This window comes from Tinamus guttatus, unplaced genomic scaffold (assembly GCF_059628265.1).
Source record: "Tinamus guttatus ecotype Peru unplaced genomic scaffold, ASM5962826v1 Tinamus_guttatus_pri_ptg000510l, whole genome shotgun sequence".
In the NCBI taxonomy this organism is placed as follows: Eukaryota; Metazoa; Chordata; class Aves; order Tinamiformes; family Tinamidae; genus Tinamus; species Tinamus guttatus.
This window is the reverse complement of record NW_028289044.1, coordinates 1,195,747-1,216,352: the sequence shown is the minus strand read 5'-3', so window position 1 is coordinate 1,216,352 and position 20,606 is coordinate 1,195,747. Positions and strand designations below refer to the sequence as shown.

The window sequence follows — 20,606 nt, the reverse complement described above, 5'->3', positions numbered from 1 at the left end:
TGTCAAGAAAATGACCTTTTCACCACCTCAAAAGCAAGACCTTATAATATGCTTAAGCTTGAATATTTATGCATTAGGTATATTCAGGTGCTTTAACACCTAAGCCTCCTGGGTTTTTGCTGTAGGAAGGAAGCCCTGTGTTCCTGTGTTCACAGTCACTACGAACCTTATTGTTAGTTACGTAACATGGCAACAAGCAATAGAAAATGAGCTGGTGTCTCAACACAGTGGAATTCCTGCTCGTTCACCTCTACCTGTGCTAGTCGTCCTCTAACCCACTGCAGGGAAATTTTTTGCACGTTCCGGCTGAACTGGCCTTCCCAAGAAACAGCAAGTGAGAGACACAGACTGTTCCTTTCCACCACAACCCTGTTGACAAGCAGGAGGCTCTCCTGGTGCTGGAGGGCAAACGGCACCTCACACATTGTTGAGTTACACAGGCCTTTAATGAGAGTGTGTTTCTTGCTGATCCCATCCCAAGGCATAGGGAACACTGAACATTTATTTATAGGGGACAGGAGATCAGACATGCTGTAAGGGTTAAAACCCAGATGTGGATGGAGCTGGCCTTTTGTTTTAATGCCTAAGTTTGTATCATCAGTAACAGGTGGCCCAGTGCAGGCTAATCTTCTCTAGACTGCAAAAACATACTATAGGGCAAGACTTCTATCTGGTATTTTGGAACAAGCACCTTATTTGAAGGACACTGAAAAAAAGAAACCGTCACAAGTCCGTCAGTGTTTAAGGAATTTTTATTAAAGCAAGAATTTTATAATCCAAATTACGTTTCTTTTGCTCAGCTATCAATTCTCACTGTCAACTAAAACAGTGGTGATATTCTGAGCTTTTCCACAGTAAAGAATTACAAAATTAAAGAAAGGAATGCTTAAATTTTTGTACTGTGCTGAAAATTCTTTTTCCCTCGGGTTTATAAAACATTAATTTGTATTTTTTATTTTACTATTTTTTTTAAGTTTTAAATCAATAAGTAATCTAGGACTAACACTTGTTTTGCTAGTCCTGGCATTGCTCTGTACATAAGCTTCAAAGTTTCCTTTCCTTTTTTTATTTATTTTATATTTTGCAATGTTTTTCTCAATATTTAATAGTTTTTCCATGTTTAATTTTTTTTTTTCTTCGGTGAAGCGAAGTTCTAGATTGTAGTCCCGGATCTTTCTGTAAAGAAAAATAATATTTTTAGTTTTCAAAATTAAAGCCGTTCTCTTTTCTGGTATACTTGTTTTAACTGGAAGGTCAATAATATTTTGATCTTTCACAGTACCAACCATACCATGCAAAATTTCCTATCTCAGTTTTTACAGATATAGAAGGTATCTTCCTTTGAAAGACAACTGAGTCTAGGATTCTCTATATGCAGCACTAAGTGTGGCCTTGGACAAGGACTAAGCAGAACAATTTGTTCCTGTAACAAATTAGATTGCAGGTCATCTCTACCCTAAAGCCAGACTACCAAATCTCATACTGAGAAACAAGAGCACTTAACTCTCAGTATGTTCATATCCCAATTATGGGAGCTTTATGGGACACAAGAAGTTATGTTATCGAAGTCTGAGCAGTTTAGGACAAATGATTCAGTTCATCTCCACTGTGAAAATGGCACTAGTGAAAAAAGGTGTGGGGAAAAAGTGGCTCAAATTCTGCCTCCAAAAGGTGGGTTACAGAAATGAAAAGCAAGAAAAAGGGAAAATTTTAAGTGATCATATTTGAAAATCAAGCCTGCCCAATTAATAAGCATTAATCTGAAAAGTTAATATGCATGCAAAACTAACTGTACTGGAGAACAGATGCCTGTGTTATGCCAAATGCTACAGTACTTTTTCCCTTTTCAAACTGAATAGAACAGCCTTTTGCTTCTTTCTCAATTGTAAAATTAAGATATAAATTCCATAAAAGATAATCAAGACAACATTTTAATTGACATTTAAGTTAAATTCAAACAAGTAAAGTCAAAGCGACATACAGTTTAATAAATTACTGCGTACTTTCAGATTTGAGGAAGTAATTAGGCAAGTTATAGTGTAACTAAACTATTTCATATTTCTTTAACAATAAGGCTGAAGTCAAGATCTTTCTCAGGTTAATTCTCCTACAAAATTCTGCTTGAAGAGCAGAATGATGGTGTCTGATAGAACTGCTCATCTTTGCAAGCATGCCCAGAGCAGAAAAAAGCTAATCCCACATTCTAGAAATATTCCTGCCAGTATTTTCAAAGTTTAAATTAAACATAGTGTCTTTTATTCAACGAAGTTTGAATCTTAAATTCCTCTGAGGATCTCAAACAGCCTTAGGTAGATACAGTCTTAGCCTCTATTTTTCTTGAAGACTCGCATTTATGAGCTACAGAACTGACTAGAACCAAGCACAAAACTTCTCAACTGCGACAACAATTGCTGCTTTTTGTGGCTGCAAACAATAGAGGGCAATGAAGCATTTTACTTAGAGGCCATAGACTAAGACTGCTCTAATCAACCTATAAAACTGTATTCCACACAACCAGAAAACTTACCTATTAAACACTTGGAACCCCAGTGGGATTATTAACTGCCTTTTGAGCAGCTTCTTTAGCTTGGTGGGCTTGTAGTACGGCTACAGCTTCATCAACCTGGTAAATAAAAAACAAAAGCAAGGGTAAGCTTAATTATTTCTGTTCATTTCGGGAAGCTTAGTTATTTCTGTATATTTAACTTAATGAAGCAGTTTAAATTACACACACGAACAATACCTGCATCGATAAGAACAGAATAATGGTTACAGCCCCAGTTTATGCTAACATAAGTCACTGCTGCCCACTGAAAGAGGATACTCTAACTTCTTGCCCCGGGCTGCTTTGCTTCATTACTGCAACTCCACTCTGCCAGCATAAACACATGCTAAGCCAGCGTGGATTTAACCAAGTCTGAAACTAGTATTAGGAAAAATGCACCCACCTTCGAACGAAGAGATTCTGGAGACTCGAGCATGTGAAGGAGTTCGGAGTTGTCAATCTCCAACAACATACCAGTGATCTTGCCCGCCAGAGTAGGGTGCATGTTTTGAATAAGAGGAAATAGACGTTCACCTAGGAGGGAAAAAAGTCACCACACTGACTTGACATGTCCCTTACAAGTCTTTTCCTAACACATACACCAATACATTTATCCTCTGCTACAAGGCACAAAGAAAAAACTACGTACATACCTAACATCTGCTTTTGTTCTTGTGGAGGGGCAGAAGCCAACATGGAAGCAGTCAAGGGTTCCTGGCCTTGCACATGGACAGCAGGCTGCAAATTAATTTAACATCATTTTGGATAAGTTCTTGTCCCTAACTAGATGCAGTTTCAAACACTCAATGTCCCACAACTCAGCATAAACTGTGTACACCCTTAGATATGCATAAGAAACTCCCAATGAGGTCCCATTTATAAGACAGTGTTCATAAATGCTCAGTGATACTGGAGATGAGTATCAAGTGCTGAACTGTGGAGCAAACAAGGAGAATCCAGGCTGAAGTATGAGGCAACTGGAAAACATCTCCTGCTCCAGGTCAACCTGAAGTGTATCTTAAGGCCTAAGTCTATCTTTGGTGCCATAATCTGGACCCTGAATTCTAGAATAACCAAGAAAACCTTTAACTGCAAGTCTCCTGCCACCTGCCCCCATCCATTTCTCTGCAAACAAAAAACATGCAGCAAAAGAATGCAGAAGCCCAACACCACGTACCTGCTGCATGGCAACCTGTGGCTGCGTGTTGAGGTGCTGCTGGGGATTGCGGACCCCGGCAGCGTATTTGTACTGTGGAACTGTGCGTACAGCAGGAGTAGCTGCAGTAGCTGCTGCGGCAGGACGTGGACCCATTGTCTGTGTTGATGTATTAGCTGTGAGGATGACAAGTTTGCATGTGAATAATTCAACTTTTATTTAGCATGCACTGTACAGAAATGAAAACACGCAGAACTGAACACCTAATTTAGGTACTGCATTGTAGATTCATATCACAGTAGTACTGTCAATTGTAAGACCGCTGGTCACATCTCAAGCTTCAAATTATGAGGTTTACCAAGAGTTACTTCCAAAACACTTCATTAATTACTTTTCTTACATTTTTTTATATCACAAGTAAAAAAAAAATCACTTTTGGCTGAGTGCTAACTTAATTTGATTTCTTAAGCCTTTTATAACAGTAAGTCATCCTAAAAAAAGTCTTTTCAGGAAGTAGCTAGCTAAAAATGCTATTGCCTAATATGTTCTGGGCAAGTTAAGACTCCATTACAATTAATTCTGGTTCATTCAGCCATGTGCACATATGGCACATGTGATACTTTACTCACTGTCTTCTATGACAATGTATTTTGTAAAACCTCCTCAATATTTGTACACACAACCTATTATTATAATTGCCAGTGTTTAGTAATGGCAGGACCTGTCATACAATGCTATTAAAACACATGCTAAAGAGAGAAATGGTTCATGCATGAGAGGGACCACAGCAGGAGTCCGATTTTCAGCTTTCACTGGAACAGCATTTTGAGCAGCTCTTAGAAGATGATGATAGTTCATCTAGTAAAGAGCCAATGAAGAGGGAAGCAGTTAACACATGATACTGAACTTCTTTAAGAGGCTTTCAGAACTTCTTTTCTTCATACTTTCATAGTTTTGCAGAAATGAAACCTGAGACTCACCAACACGTTGTGTTGACATGACTCGTGGAACTTGTGAAGAAGCTGGTCTCATGGTACTGAATGGTGGTCTGGGTGCTGCTGGGCGGATAGCACCAGGCATGTTTTGGAACGCTGGTTTAGAAAAAAGTGTATAAAGTTACATCATGAAACACTGGATGGTGTGAAGAGCTCTGGTCTAATACCATATAACATGAGCTGGACCCGTGCTGTAATTCAATGAAAATCTATTAAAAAGGAGGTAAATGCTATAGAGTTTCCAGCGAGCTCTAGAAAAAGGTAAAGTGACTTACGATGAGGTCTGGCACCCTGAGCAGTCCAGCGAGGACTTGGTCTGAGCTGAGCAAGTTGACTGGTGGGGTAGTATGCAGCACGGTTCTGAGTCTGTCAAATGCAAACACGGTTCAGAACTGTTAATGGCAAAGGGCCCAGCAAAAGGCAATCACCTTTTCACTGCAAAAGTGGAATACTGAAATTATGGATATATGTTATTATCTACTGTTAAATCTAAACAAATTGTCAAATTGTAACTGTAGCATAAAGTATTGAGTTACTCATTTCTGTACATACCTGTGGGATAGCTGCCATGAAGTAACCTGAAGGAGGTGCTGGTTGGTAGGGGTTGATTACAGGATTAGGTACTGCTCTTACACTTGCCATTCTCTGCATATACTGGTTGGTAAGATGAGCCTGGCGCTCCTCTTTACGCTGGGCTAGAGCTACATATAATGGTTTAGTAGCCACAATTCTACCATTCATCTCTGTGACAGCTTTGGTGGCTTCCTCTGGTGAAGAAAAGCACACGAAACCAAATCCTTTGCTGCGGCCACCTTCCATCATGACCTGTCAGTGCAAAATTCAGCATTAACACAAGAGAACATTGTATCTATCCCTATTAACTTGCATGAGGTCTTTTTTTCAAGTTAGCACAAATGAGATCACAAGTTTGTTTTACTGAAATGATTTACAAAATGTAATGTAATTGCTTAAATACAAGTTGCTTAGTGAATGCAGATGAAAATCTCAGTAAAGGAACAATAGCATTGAAAAGATGTGATTTTCTTATATTGATGTCAGCACTTTTCATTCATTTCAAGACAGTATGATTATCATCATTGAAAAATGTACAGAAATCAGGGAAGGAATGACTATACACATGTAACAGCAGTAGCGGTGCTAGGCAAGTGTGTCACATCTCTGCATTTTACTAGTGTTAGCCAAAGAAAAATCTCTCTTCCTTGGGGAAAGTTCCCTGCTCATCTTTGAAGAAGTACATTCCACAAATTTGACTTTACCTTTGCACTAGTGATTGTGCCGAATGGGGAAAATTCTTTTCGAAGACGTTCATCATCAATTCCATCATCAAGATTTTTCACGTAAAGGTTTACACCCTAAAGAAAAAAAAAGAGTCTAGTTATTTTGAAAGCAAATGTTCCACATGAATCTGAAAGTATCATAAAATAAACATTAGTCCTATCAAATTAAAACCAAACCTGGTATCTGGTGATCCTGTCCTGTTTCATTTGTTCAAACTTGCGCTTGAGCTCCGTCTGCCTTTCCACCTTTTTCTGAGCCCGGCCAACATAGATTTGTTTCCCATTAAGTTCTTTTCCATTCATCTCATCTACAGCCTTCATTAAGAAACAAATTTTAACAGTGTTTCAGTGCTTTATCTTTTTTTCTTTCTTTTTTTTTTTAAAGAAACAACAGAAAATACTTCAAAGTTGCATAAATATTATTAAGAAAAACCGCCTACCACAACATCTAAAATATCAATTGCTAAAATAAAGTATCCCACAATTTATCTGTTCAGTGTAAAATGGCAATTACTTTCTGAATGTGCTTCTGCCCAGGATAAATAAGAGTCACAAAAAGCACAAAATCTTCTCTCATAGGAAGTTTAAAAAACATTTTAGAAGAAATATCTGAAATCGGAGATTTTACTTGCTCTGTGCTAACTTACAGCTTGCATATATGACTTTTTTTATATATAACTCTCATTATAAAAACACAGTAGGAAAATACGACCTTTGTGTTTTAGACTGTTTTGAGTTACAACTGCTCAATTGGTTTAAAAAAGAGGTCACCATTTTATTCACACAGTATCATTAGAAAATAGATATTTAATAAAATATTGGAATCTGATACTACAGCATTTGTTCCAATCTGTTGCTTGTAATCTTGCACTGCTGACAAGAGAAATACTTTTTGAAAAGCCAACTCGTGCTATTTTTTTCATTTGTACTGAGTTTTTTCTTCCTGTCCTACTGTCACAGTAAACTGTTAAATAAAAGAAACCAACCATCAAACAATTAAGTTATACAGTTTACTAGCATGCTACAGACATACACACAAATTAAAAGGACCCTTTCTCCAAAGTTACTCTGCAGAGTAACAGCAGCATCACAGGGTTCTGATTATTTTCTTACAGCTGTGCCAAATGTGCTTCGTAAAACTAATAGCTTTCCTGCTGACTTTGCAGGGTTGAAGTCAGAAAACACAATTCTTCCTGCCTGCACTGGCACAAATGCTTTGTGCAACCAAATTGCATTCAATTATTCACCTGGGTTTTGCAGAGATGTTGTAATTCACTATGTATATTGCTCAGCATACGTCCAGATCTCTGCGAGACCTTCAAACACGACTACAGCGGGTTCTTAAGTTATTCAGGATTCCTCATTTCTACACTAATTCAAGCTGTTTTAAGAGTATCTGAATTTAATAGGCTTCTCAAACCAAATGACAGAAAGCATGCTAAGTCAACTAAGCAGCAGATTTGTTTCCTCAATGTCCTCCATCAATTAAAAAACCCTTAATGAATTTTCAGGACTTCAAATGATTCAGAAGAGGCTAATTATTCAGGTCACAGTTACAAACATCCTAAAACGAACTCCAAGCGCTTACTTTCTGGGCATCTTCATGTCTTTCAAAACTAACGAAGCCAAAGCCTTTGGATTTTCCACTCTCGTCGGTCATAACTTTCACACTTAAGGCAGGACCTGGAAAAAGAATGTAAAAACTTAGGCTGCATGTGCAGAGTGTACTCTCTTCATATGCCAACATAAGCAATAGTCTAGTAAACACCACACATTAATACAAAATTGCTGATTTTCCCGCTATGATGCTGAACACTAGCTGCTTGGGCTGAAATCTACCATGATGAATTTCTTATTGTATTTTCATTGAAAAATCTGCAGAAATTTCATTTTATTCTATTTTTCTCATTAAAAAAGTATTTACACTTCTCCTTTGAAAGAGGCACTGAAACCAGACAGAAGACCTTGAGTTCATGGCTGTGCTTTGCCACCATGTATCCATGTGAAAGTCCACCCTAGCTTAACAGTTCTGAAACTCTTGAAAAAAAATCACAATTCGGATTCACTTCAGACAAATATTAGCAGCTAAATTCAGCATTTCCTATGAATACTGCTTAGGGCACAGGTATTAAGAGTTGCTATAAAAGACATATACATCAATCTTTTCTCTAAATGACACCCAATGAAAAACAGCTAAAGTATGGAGTGAAAAAAAGACACAAGAAATGAAAGTCATGAGGCTGAAGATACAAATAAGTCTGTAGGAGAATAATAATTCAATGAAAAAGTTTCACATTTCTTATTTCAAGAGTGACACAATATATATGTTACTATATCATGACCATATGGCTACCATATTTTGCCTTCTTGCATAACCAAGGATCAAGATAGAATTAATGATTTGCTAATGACAAAAATCTTATAATCTTGTAAGAAGGAAAATTCACCTGAATGATAAAGGCTGAGATACATGAATAAAGAGAAGGTTGCAAAACAGTGACAAAGCAGCAAGAAACATTAATTCATTGCAGAATGTGGTAAAATATCCGTATTAAAGCAGAAAAATCTTAAAACAAAAAACTTTAATGTGTAAATTCTATTTAAAATATTATTTAAATAGATACTTTAATGTCAGATTATCAGAAGCAATTCTGATTGGTGGATTACAGGTACTATTCGGGTTATTTGAAATTCAGTGGATACTATTTCAATTTTTGAATTAGAAATTGGAATCAAGTGCTAGCATTTCAATACATATTTTTTGTATCTCCTTCATACAGCTGCTTGATCACTCATATGAAACGCTGTGCAGACAAATAATCCGAGCTTTACTGCTATTTATATAAACTTAAACTTTAAGACATTACCAAACTTGCCAAAGAGTTCCTTAAGTCTTTCATCATCCATGTCTTCTCCAAAATTCTTGATGTAAACATTGGTAAATTCTTTTGCTCTGGCTCCAAGCTCTGCCTCGCGTTCCTTGCGGGATTTAAACCTTCCAACAAATCTAGTTACAGGAGAACAATGTAGATTAAAGCAAGTCTGTTGAGATGTAAAGTTTTATTTTAATCCTTTGGCATCATAATGTTATTCTATATCAGTCTCATTGATCATCATAGGCATGAAATTCTTCAGATAAAATAGTCAAGATAAAGCTCCATCAGAAAAACAATTTTACTATCCGTTTTCAATATCAGCGTGCTTATTGCAATTACTAGCACAAATAGGCTTTTGAGCCATTGGCAAGATTGCTCATTCTTATAAACCTAAAATAGCTGCTTTGACATCAAGAGCTACCACACTGGGGAAGAGTCCTAAGTAAAGAGGCTAAACTGAAATTCCAGACACCAGCACAGCTTTTGTGCTAATACTGAAGTTTGTCAGGCCTAAATCCATTACCATTCTCTAATGGTAAGCAAGGGGTATTTGCCCTACTCACCCCTTTCCCCTCCATTCCGACACCCTTCAACTGTCTCTTTAGTCAAATACCATTTGTGAATTGGCTAGAAGCACTAAAGGCCACTGATTCTGTCACAGAAGGAACAGCAGCCAAACACAACACTCAGACTCAAGAACCCACTCCAGAACAGAGGTTGCAGTTGCATGTGTAATACTGTAGACTTTTACTCAGCAATTTTATTGAACTGTCCAAATTTATAGTTCCAATTCTAGGAGATCTAATGAAGAACACAGTAAACTCAAGATTTCCTTACATTTTGTGACTGATTTATAGTAGTCAAGGATGGTGAAAATGATTGTACAATCAGTACTACCAGAATTCAGCAGATTTTGAAAGTGTGCGAAGTACTGTAATCTGCTTTAAATGCCAGGTCTGAACAGGATCTCATACAGCATTAACTCTTATAATGTGTTTTATCAGACATTTACATAAATGTTGCAATTTTACACGATGGTAATATGTTGACCTTTTTACTACTTCATAGTACTTTAAAAAGATGAAAGTTAAGTGAACATCCCCAATCAGCTGAACAAAAATCAAGCAGGAAAGCTTAAGTTTCAAAACATATGTTCTCCTTGGAGATGGCTTGATTCATCCATCTCGACATATAAAATTAATAGGTTATGGTATCATTCATGACGTTTTCTGTCCTCCTTTTTCCAAATACTTGCAAGAGCTGTTCTTTTGCAACTGAACAAAATATCATAACAATTCCTTAAGCATAGCTGAGAAGCCTTTCCTTTTCTGGAGACTAGAACAGTTATACCAGCAAAACTCCTTGCAGTTTGTGTGTTCTACTCCCACTCCCTAAATATGTGTTTATTAAGACACTGATTAAAAGACATCTAGTGTAATCAGACTCCTATACAAAAATACCTTTACAGCTTTATATTTCAACAAGAAATGATGATTCCTGTACCTAACAAGACAATTCCTATAAAGGAAATACTGTTCAGAACACCTGAAGGATTTTATCTCAGAGCAGTAAGATTAGCAAAGCAGGGATAGCCACAAGACCACCAAGTTAAGCCCTCACACTCATTACAATATTTACTTGCTATATAACTAAGATATAACTAATAAATCTTCCTTTCTTTTTCTTAGATGCCATTAGTAGCATGGTTTGAATTCACTCTGATTTTTAAATACCTAAAAAGTCATTTTTAGAGTACTCCTAGTACTAAAATTCTAAATCCTCTTTAAAACTGCAAATGTTCAGAACAATCTGTCTTTTCTGGATAAGCTTTAAGAATGTGTTTGTAAAATGAATTTTAGTCTGTTGATCCCAAACTATGTATTTATGTACTTACACTTTGCGGTCATTAAGCAGCATACCATTCATTTTTTCAATAGCTCTTTCTGCAGCTTCTTGTGTCTCAAAATGCACGAATCCATAACCCTTGGATCCATTTTCATCACACACCACCTATTAAAGAAAAATCCTGTTGTAACAGCTATGAAATGGCTCCGGTATAATTAAGATTTTTTTTTCTGTTAAACCATTAAAGATGCTAATAATTTTCCACTGACCTTACAAGACAGAATGTTTCCAAAAGCAGAAAATGTGTCATACAAAGCTTTGTTATCAATTGACTTGTCCAAGTTTTTGATGAAGATGTTTCCTACACCACTTTTGCGTAGAGATGGATCGCGCTGAGACCACATGATGCGGACTGGTTTGCCTTTAATGACATCAAAGTTCATGGTATCCAAAGCTCGTTCAGCTGGAAAAAAACATTATGAAATTCATCAAAATACTGAAGTTACTTCAATAAGCACAAAAATAGCACCTGAAGTGCAATTCTTCATAAAACCTAAGCTAAAGTCCAGCATCACCAACAAAATAAAACCCAAACTTCCAAAAGAAAGTCCTCTATCAAAGTAAAAACAGCAATTCTTCAAAGAAATCCACAATTTAACAAAAAAGGAAGAAAGGTGTACCAATCATCTGGATAAACGGCAGACATCCCAGCAGCCTAAAGGTTAGAGACCCACTCACTATGAAAAGCTGTCAATGATGAAAGGAGAAGCAATGTATCAACTGATGGCAACTATGACCTGTCCACATCAGGAAAGATCTTTAACATTTGTAAAAAGCAGCTGCCCTCTCTCTTCCTTCCCTTCACATTAATTACACACACATTAATTACAGGCTTTTACAGGTATAACTCATGCCTGCACTAGGCACAGCTCCTAAACAACAGATACCCATAAACTGACAAAACTACTTTGCTCGGTGCAGTACAAGAGTGGATCCTAAAGCTGTTCCTCACAATTCTTTAGTGGGAAAAAAACCCTATGATTTACTTCCAGCTGAAACAAAATTCAGAGATAGTTTAAAAAAAAAGCCAACACTTAATTTTGAAAATCTGAAATATCCATTAAAAGCACATTGAGATATATCAATAAGTGCTCAATAAAGTACAAGCATTATCAGAGCAAACTGAAGTAATATAAGCCAGCGTTAAACAGTGTTTTTTCTTTTCTCCCATGGAGTACTTTTTCCAGTAGAGCTCCATGACCAACTTTTCAATGCCTGAATTCAAGAGCTCAGTGTTTTTAGATATGGAAGTGCCAAAGCATCCACAGTTTTCATGATATATCCTTTCAAAGAAACAAGACACGGCTGTGATGTTTTAAGCCAACAAGTCATTTAAGTAAAAAAATAGCGATGGGTCCAAATTATGACATATGTTTTATGATCTCCTATACTAACTCATTTCCATTTTTCTATCTGGCATAACTTGAAGGATATTGAAAAAAGTCCCCCAAAATATGTGAAGTCACACCAATTGGTACTAAATCATTTACTGCAGCCTGCATATAGCAAAGCAATATAATGTTAACAAGACTGAATTTAGTTAACAAGACCGAATTTCATTTAAAAATATGAACCTTTTAAAACTTAATTCACAACATAACTTTTTTCTCATCCTACTGCTATATCACTTCTGTGTAAAAGCTTTTTGTAATCCACGAGTCCTTTAACACCGGAAGACATTTCAAAATGCATTTTGCTGCTGCAAACATTTAGAAAGATAACGCTTTTTCAATTAATATAGTAGAGGGAGAATGATTATTTTCTGTCTGGTTACAAAAAAAATCCCACAATCATTTAGATGGCATAGTAGCAACATATTAATGGCAAGCCAACAATCAGTTTAGTACTAGTTTAAAACCAGTAGCCGTGTTTCTCTTCTCGGGAAGAGAACTGAAAAACAGCCACAGCTATAAAATCCCACTCTAAAAGCTTACTGAATGTTTTTGTTCTTTAAGTTCTTCTTTTATCTTTAGTTATGTTATTGGGTATCATGGCCAAATAAAAAGTTATCAAATCTATCCAGCTGGTAGATCGCACATCTCCTTTCTTGTTGTGTTTTCAGATTACAAGTGAAGGTGAAGATGATGTAATATTCAAGATATTTGTAAAAGTTAATTAGGCACACATCTATCAGTCATTTTCCTTTAAAAAAGCACAATTGAAAGGCTATTCTATTAACACTCTTACCCTAACACGTGACAGCAGCACGCAAACAGCTGATACAAAGCTGAAGCCTGCGTTTCTGATAGTGAGAAACGATAAGCATGAAAAAACTTAAATTATCAAAAGCTGATGGCCAAACAGTATGAACTGTGGATCTCTCAGATGCTACTGTGGGAACATCAAAAAATTTTGGTGTTACCCTAGAAGTCATTAAAATTATTACAGCAAAAGCATTGGTGATAAGCAGTTCATTACTTCCAGAAGTAGTAACAGGGCTTGCTTTTACTACAAAAGAGGCTTTTCTCATTCATGCTAATTGATTCTAGAATAATCCCAACATCTGAAAAATGTGTGTTCCAGGACACGTTTCCCAAACATCTGACACAGAGAGGGTCCACAGTAGCCCTTACAAATATCATCCCTCTGAATTAATTGTGAGCTTGTATCTTGGGCTGATGCAACTGCTCCACAAAGACAAGGATTTCACGGGAAGTCTCAGCTGCTCTCATCTCTTCTGTGGCATGGAAGTAGAAGCAACAAGGATTTCTGCTTAACCAACTACTTTATCACTCCACAACATATTTTAAAACATTGCTAGAATACATCTCATTTGAAAGTAAGCATAAGCTACCCAGTCACTATTTACAGCTACCAAAATTGGCTTACTTTCAGTGGATTCCAGCTTTTTCCCATAAAAGGCTGTGCACTGGTTTGCAGGAGACAGTTCCACTCAATGGTTAACTTGTTACCAAAGGGACACACCTACCCCATGCTATACTTTTGCTGATTCCGCTCAAGCTTTTATTGAATGAGTCACCAGTTCCCATTTTAGTCGTGAACAAGCTGGACAGTCAACTTTAGCAACTCCAAAATGAATAAATACTTAATGCTACATTTGTGCTAAATACACGCAGGAATAGCTGCGAAATAACAAATCTGTGGAAACAAGCATACTCGAAAATTCAGAAGAAAAAAGTGCAGTTTTGGATTACTCATAAATATTTCCAGTTTGGTGATTAAACAAGATTGCCTTGATTTTAGTCTGGACAATGACTCAAATCCAGAAAAGTCACAACTATAAAATGTGTGCATACCTCACAAGCATGTCATCAGGTTTAATTAGATTTTGGAAGAGCTTTGAGATCCCTACTTTACAGACAGCTGGTAATGTCATACACACCTTCAAAGTCCTTTTCAAACCCTAGCCGGTTGTTACTAGCTGTTTAATAAACAGCCAGAGATGCAGGTAAGAATTAAGCTAAGCCAAGAAAATGCTGGCAGTTTGGGAGCTCATGTTACTGTAGGAATAACCATTTATCCTCAGCACAAATTCTTTTCAGGTATTTTCTAAGAATATCAAATTCTAAAATTGTTGCAAAAATTTAATCACAAAAATGTCACTTAAGTTACATTGTTGCTATTTTAAACAAGTGCTTCTAAATAGGTGCCAGATGTAAGTTTGCCACAGGTGAAAAACTTTTAGACGAAAAACTGGAGTAAGTTTAAAACAAAATACAGGCTCCTCTATACATCTAGCCCCAAAACACTTATAAAAACACTACTGCTCCAAATCCGCTGCAAACATATTCCCAAGCTCTGAATCTAAGCACCTTATTTCACCTTATAAGGTGAAATAAGAAGGTTCTAAGATTTTGGCAGATTGCAAGATTCAGGCACAATAGGTAGGACTCAATATGTAGCTAAACTAAGCACAAAGATAAGGTCAACTCTTACATTCTGTTACTAAAGAGAGAGAAGCACCTGAATCACCTTCAAACACTGCCTTGATGCTATCATTCCACCAGTACTGAACTGTTCTGTGCTAACCCCTTATTTTCTTCTTCTTTTTTTTAAAAACATTCGAAGTCTTTAATCAATTGAAAGTAGACAAAAGTATGTTAAAATAAGCATTTTTATTCCTCTTATTCTAAACAATGTCTGAATAAATTAAAAGGTCTCTTGAGATGAGAAAACTGGTAACAGGCAAAATAACTTCTTAGGAAAAGGTGAGATGGTAACTTTTACTACATATATACAGGTATGATCAGAACACCAGAAGTCTGATCTGATAACACCCACACACTAAAACTTATTTTGAAAGCGAGTTAATCCAACTGCTTGAAAAGTCTGGAGTTCAAATCTCTCACTTTCATAGTGAAAAATTGAATTAGTATGGTAGGAAAGCTGTTTGCTTAACTATACTTGAAATCAAATGTGTTCTTGCTGAACAGGGTATTTTTCGTTTTTATCCAAGACTCCAACAAAACTTACAACTGTTCACATTTGGTACATTTTATGAAAATGTCCTCCAAATAAATGGGCTGGCCTGCCAAAGTTTAGCACAAACGGATGATCGGAACTATACAGCAAGTTTCCTGGGTGATAACTTGAGTAGCAACAACATCACATGTAGAAACAGATTTATTTAAAAAAAGAAACCATATACACAATGTCAAATAGTTTACTGTAAAGAAAAATGGATGAGTTTATTACATAAAAGGCAAGGGGAGGAGGCTGGAGGCTGAAGTAATGTCATCCCCTCCACACCTTTGACAAACGCCTTTTAATGTGTTCTGCTCCGGCCTGTACTCTGACTTCACGGGCTCCAACTACCGAGGGCTCCCGTCCCATTTCCTCCTCATAGTCCTTACTCACACGCACACACACCCAGCTCCCGCTCAGTTATTAAAAGGAGCTAATGACCGCGATGTTGTCTTCAAACCAGCCGTCACCCCGGCTTCCGGAGCGGGGCACACGTGGACGTGCCCGGCTGCGGGGCGGCCGCCCGCACAGCCCCCGGGAGGCTCCCGCGGGTGCCCGGTGCCGCCGCAGAGGCTCGGCGGGAGCTTTCGGTTCCCGGCGGCGGAGCGAGGCGGCGCCTCCCTCCCTTCCCACCCCCGCCACGAGGCGCACGCAGCCCCGGGCCGCGTGTCACCCGGCGGCGGCCCCGCCGCCAAGTTAACCGAGCGCGCGGCGCCAAGTTTGCCCGCGTCCCGGCAGCGCCGCGCCGGGCCCGAGGCGCCCGGGCAAAATGGCTGGGGGGGCCCGCGGAGCCCTCGGGCGCCGGGGGAAGCAGGGAGGGAGAGTGGCAAAGAGGGAGGCGGCTCCTCGGCGAGCAGCGGCCCAAGGTGCCCCCCGGCCCCCGCGTCCCCCCCCGGGCGGCCACTCACCGTCGGCGGGCTGCTGGAAGTTGACATAGGCGTAGCCGAGCGAGCGGCGGGTGATCATGTCCCTGCAGACGCGGATGGAGAGGATGGGCCCGGCAGGGCTGAACTTCTCGTAGAGCATGGCCTCCGTGACGTCGGGGTGCAGGTCCCCCACGTAGAGGGAGGCCATGGGGTAGCTGGGGGCGCTGGGGTTCATCCTGCCGCCGTCTCCCGGCGCGGGAGGGCAACGCGGGGGGCGCTGACGAGGCGAGGAGGCCGCGGCGGCCCCGGCTTCCGTGCGCGGAGGGGGACGGCGGGAGGCGGCGGCGGCGGCCCCGGCGGGGGGGAGGGGGTTACTTGGGAGGAGGATTCGAAACTTAACGGCTCCGGGAGGCGGGTGCGCGGCGGGCGGGGGAGGTGGTGGCTCACTCGGCGCCGGGGCCTGGCGGAGGTCTCGGCTGTCGCTGGCCTCGGCGGGAGTCGGGCTCGCTCAGTGTCTCCTCTCGGCTGCGCCGGGTCCGGGGGCTTCGCTTCACCGGGTTATTTTATATCAAACCGGCCGGTTGCAGAAGGTTGTCGGGAAGAGGAAGGCTTAAGGATTTTTTTGTAGGTTTTTTAGGATTTTTTGATTTTTTTTGGCTTTTTTAGTATTTTTAGTAATAAATGGTGCGGCGGGGCCGGGCCGGCGTGTCCGGGTGTCCGGAGCACACGCACTGCGCACACAGCTCCGACGGCGGCCGGGGGACAAGGGGGAGGCCGCCGCCCCGGCCGCGCACTATATATAGGCGCCCCGCCCCCACCCGCCCCCACCGCCCCGCACGCCACGCACCGCGAGCGCGTAGTGCGCAGGCGCCGACGCGGGCGGGGGCGGGGAGACGCGCGGCGCCGGCGCCCGGCCGTGGGGACGTGCGCAACGGCGCATGCGCCGCAGCCGCCCGGAGACAAGGCCGCGCGCCACAGCGCACGCGCCCGGAGACGTCAGCGGCGGCGGTTGGGGCTCGGCGCGACGGCGCATGCGCTGCGCCAGAGCACATGTGCGAGGCGGGGGGTGGGGGGTGAGGCCTGGAGTGGAGGGCGCGTGCGCGTTGGGCGCGTAACGGCGTGGGGGGGGGAGAGCCGCGCATGCGCGTCCGCGCCGTGCTGGGGGCGGAAGCGGCCCGGGCCGCGGCGGAGGGGGGCGGTGCTCGGCGGCGGCGCGCGCGGGCAGGGAAGGTCGCGCGCCGGGCGGAAAGGGAAGGGCACGGGCGGCCCCGCCGCGCATGCGCCGAGGGTGCCGCTTCCGCCGCGGGGCGACACGGCGCTTCGGGCCGTCCCCGGGCCGCGGCCTCCTCCGCGCGGGGCTCCCGCTGCGGGACGGGCCGCTCCGGAAGGCGGAGCTTCGCCTGTAGAAATTCCTGTCTTGTGATGGGAAACTCTTATTTTCTGGCGTGTGTCTAACTTGGGTGTAACGTGATCGATAACAGACTTGGCGTACTTGCCTCCATATTCAAGTTGTTTCTGTAGCTTTATTTATCTTCTGTAACCTGCAGTCGTGGCACTTGTGTGAACTAAAAAAAATCTTGCATATATATGTATTATTTCTTGAAGAAAAAAAAAAGATAAGTTTAAAAGCATCTCTGTGAACTTGGGTTAGCTTAATTAGAGTTATTAATACAGTGTAAGTCTGTTCTTCAGCTTCTAGAGTATGTGCTCGTTCTGTGAGTTTAGTATGTTTGGTTGTTATGCTTTGTGTTGAAATGCTTAAATTTTGGTTGTAGACTGAGTAAGAGTATTTAAGCTCACCCTGATTTTCGTGCCTCGGTGTATGTTTAAGGTGTTTGCCATTCTGGTCAATTTGAGGCAGTAGTGTCTGATTAGCAGCTTATCAAAGGAGTATCAGGGTCTGTGGTATACCAAGAATTATTTTTTTGAGAGAAGAAGTACTGTGGACTTCAGAAAAATGGTGACAGCCATACTACTGCTTTATTTTTAGCTAGAAAATATTTTCTTATCTTATGAATTCCTACTGTTATGTATTATTAAGTAATCAAATATGATTTTAAATTTTCATACAAAAAACTATAGTTACATAAACTGTGCATCTTTCTTTACCACGAATACATGCAAGATTTGCAGAAGTCTTGGAGATAACATCTCTATGTTTCATAGATCTTATTTTCTTCCGTATTTTACGTAGTTTCAACACAAAGAGGAAGAATGGCCTGCAGTTTGCTATCTTGTTTTGTTTCTCTTTCATCAACGTTTGTCATCCTGAGTCCTAAACAGAGCAGTCGTGGTGAGTACGAGTGGAGTTTTGCAGTCGTGTTTAAAGGATTCCGCTCACGCTCAGCAGCTGCCACCGTTTTGCTGCTTCTAGCTGGAGGTCGCCAAACCCAGAGCAGAACTGGCATCTCCCCATCTGCCTCGAAGCAAAATGTGGCGTCTTAGTTCAGCTTCCCCCAACTCGGTGTTTTAAATGCCACTTTTTCTTTTCCACTTCTCTGCTGTTGGCACCTGCGCATGTGCTTATCCCTTCTAGGGGATGCCTTCTAGGCATTTTCCTGCTTCTTTGTGTGGGTCAGTCGCTCCCTTTTTGCCCTCAGCCCTGCCTGGAACCCAGTACGACGTTCTTCTGTGACCTAACCCCGAAATTGCACAAGTATTGCTTGGCAGAGATGCAGAGCTATGCAGTGATCTTGCTGTTTCTTTCCAAACAATATATGACTTCAAAGTTTTGCAACGCTCAGTGTTTTCAGGGCAGTAGAAATGTATTCTTGACCTTAGAAGGATATACAGCAAATTTCAAATTATTATTGCAAAGGACTACAGCCTATTAATTAGAGGTTACTAGTATTTCTTTCAGCAAAATAATGCTTTCCTCTGGTCTTATCCTCATAGATTACACTCTTCTTGCTCTGACTTAAAGCAGCAATGTAATTTTTAGTAAAAGTTTTGCATCTTCCCCTCCACCTCCCCTAATACTGGTACAAACCGTTAACATGGAAATTCATATTTTATTTAATTTATTAAGCGGAAAAAAAGCTGCCCAATGGGAGGTTGGTATAGTTAACTAATGGTGCTGAGATGTGGCCCCTGCGTTTTAGGGCAGCAAGAAAGGATCCTTCTGTGGTTGAGGCACAGGATTTTAATTAAGCTCTAGATTGTGTTGCTGGCAAATTCCATTAGTGAGTCACTTAAACATCTAAGTCCTTTATAGGATTTAGTCTTATATGCTTAGTTCTGTTATTTGCCCACCTGAAACTCGAGTGCAAAGCCTTCAGTGAGGGTCAGGGTTAGAAATGAAGGCTGGCCCATATAGAGCTCGTGTTGAGTGCTACCTGTTGATGTGGGGTCTCTCTGACAGCCACATTAGCTCTGGTGCTTTCAAATTCTATGTGATGGCTGTTGAAACTTGCTCTTTCATCATTTGGGTTATTCCCGAACTCAGGTGTTAAACATACGTGACTGGGCCTAGAAATTTGCCTGTTTAACAAGAACTGCCTTTTTTTTTTTTTGTCACAGACTTGGGATTTAGTTGGAAGCCATAATCCAGTGTTTCCTTTGTCAGCTTGGGTAAATCTAAGCCAAAGTAAGCTAAGAATTGAATGAGTGGTGATAGTTCTTTAATTGAAGACCTTTGAAGTATTTCACAATCCAGATAATAAGGTGTACCTGATGGATACGTTACCTCCTTCCAGCTAAATATTAATAGACCTACTAAATGGGAAAGTAACTCCATTTTAAACAGTATTTTTCAGTAACAGCAATTGAAATTGATTAGCTATTTTAAACTGTAGAGTTATGTTCAGAAAACTTGTGAAAGAGTCCTACCATAAAGATAAATAAAGATCTATGTAATTTAAAGCAAAGCTAAGTTAGGATTGCTGGCTCTAGGCAGACACAAGCTTTTCCTTTTTGCCAACAATGTTGCGACTTGTAATTGCATTCTGGTCTATAGCGGAAATACTAAAATTATGGAAATATGTTCATACTTCAACAAATTTTTCTCCATTGCATTTGAAATATGATGAATTACACTAAGTTGTTGGAAAGGGTACAAATCTGACCTTGTTGTTAGATGCAGGCATTGCTTTTAAGTTGTATTTGAAAAGTAGATTTAATTTGTATTTGAAAAGTCTTTTGGAAGAGAAAGTTTTAATTTTTAGATACACATATTGCACTGCTGAGTGTCTTGTCACCTTTTGGGTTTTTCCCTTTCTGTTTAGCTGCAGTGCAGTGGCATATGCTAAAGCTGCATTATGAAAGCTAAAAGGCTGAAGCTCTGTGTCAAAGAGATAAGGAAAAAAGGACCTTTACAAGGGGAGTGTCGGTTTCTTTAAACTGAGTGCCTGGTTGATAATGCTGTTTGCTTTGGACTGCCAGCCTACTCTAGATATGCTTCTCAGTCCTAGATATTTTTGAGCAGCGCTACTCCCTAATTATGGGTAACTTTTGCAAAAAAAGAAAAAAACTAGGGAGAAAGGATCTCATAGCAGGCTATTTTGGAACTTCTTGAGCCACAGGCAAAAGCAGTTTTGCTCCC

General features: G+C 40.4%; 1 protein-coding gene across 2 annotated transcripts; it reads right to left on the bottom strand.

Moving 5' to 3' along the window:
- Nucleotides 1–734: 734 nt before the first annotated feature.
- PABPC1 (poly(A) binding protein cytoplasmic 1) lies at nucleotides 735–16,853 on the bottom strand. 2 transcript variants are annotated; one of them, XM_088533609.1, is made up of 15 exons: nucleotides 16,109–16,853; nucleotides 10,985–11,178; nucleotides 10,765–10,880; nucleotides 8,862–9,001; nucleotides 7,583–7,677; nucleotides 6,172–6,309; nucleotides 5,974–6,069; nucleotides 5,249–5,521; nucleotides 4,972–5,062; nucleotides 4,682–4,792; nucleotides 3,723–3,877; nucleotides 3,199–3,283; nucleotides 2,949–3,079; nucleotides 2,528–2,623; nucleotides 735–1,176 (listed from the first exon to the last, which is right to left on the bottom strand). In XM_088533609.1, the coding sequence occupies exons 1-14, from the start codon at nucleotides 16,299–16,301 to the stop codon at nucleotides 2,531–2,533; spliced, it is 1,911 nt and encodes a 636-aa protein (XP_088389735.1). In that variant the 5' UTR covers nucleotides 16,302–16,853; the 3' UTR covers nucleotides 735–1,176; nucleotides 2,528–2,530. The 2 variants fall into 2 exon arrangements, with proteins under 2 accessions (XP_088389735.1, XP_088389736.1); XM_088533610.1 differs by having other exon boundaries at nucleotides 8,871–9,001.
- Between the last annotated feature and the right edge of the window lie 3,753 nt (nucleotides 16,854–20,606).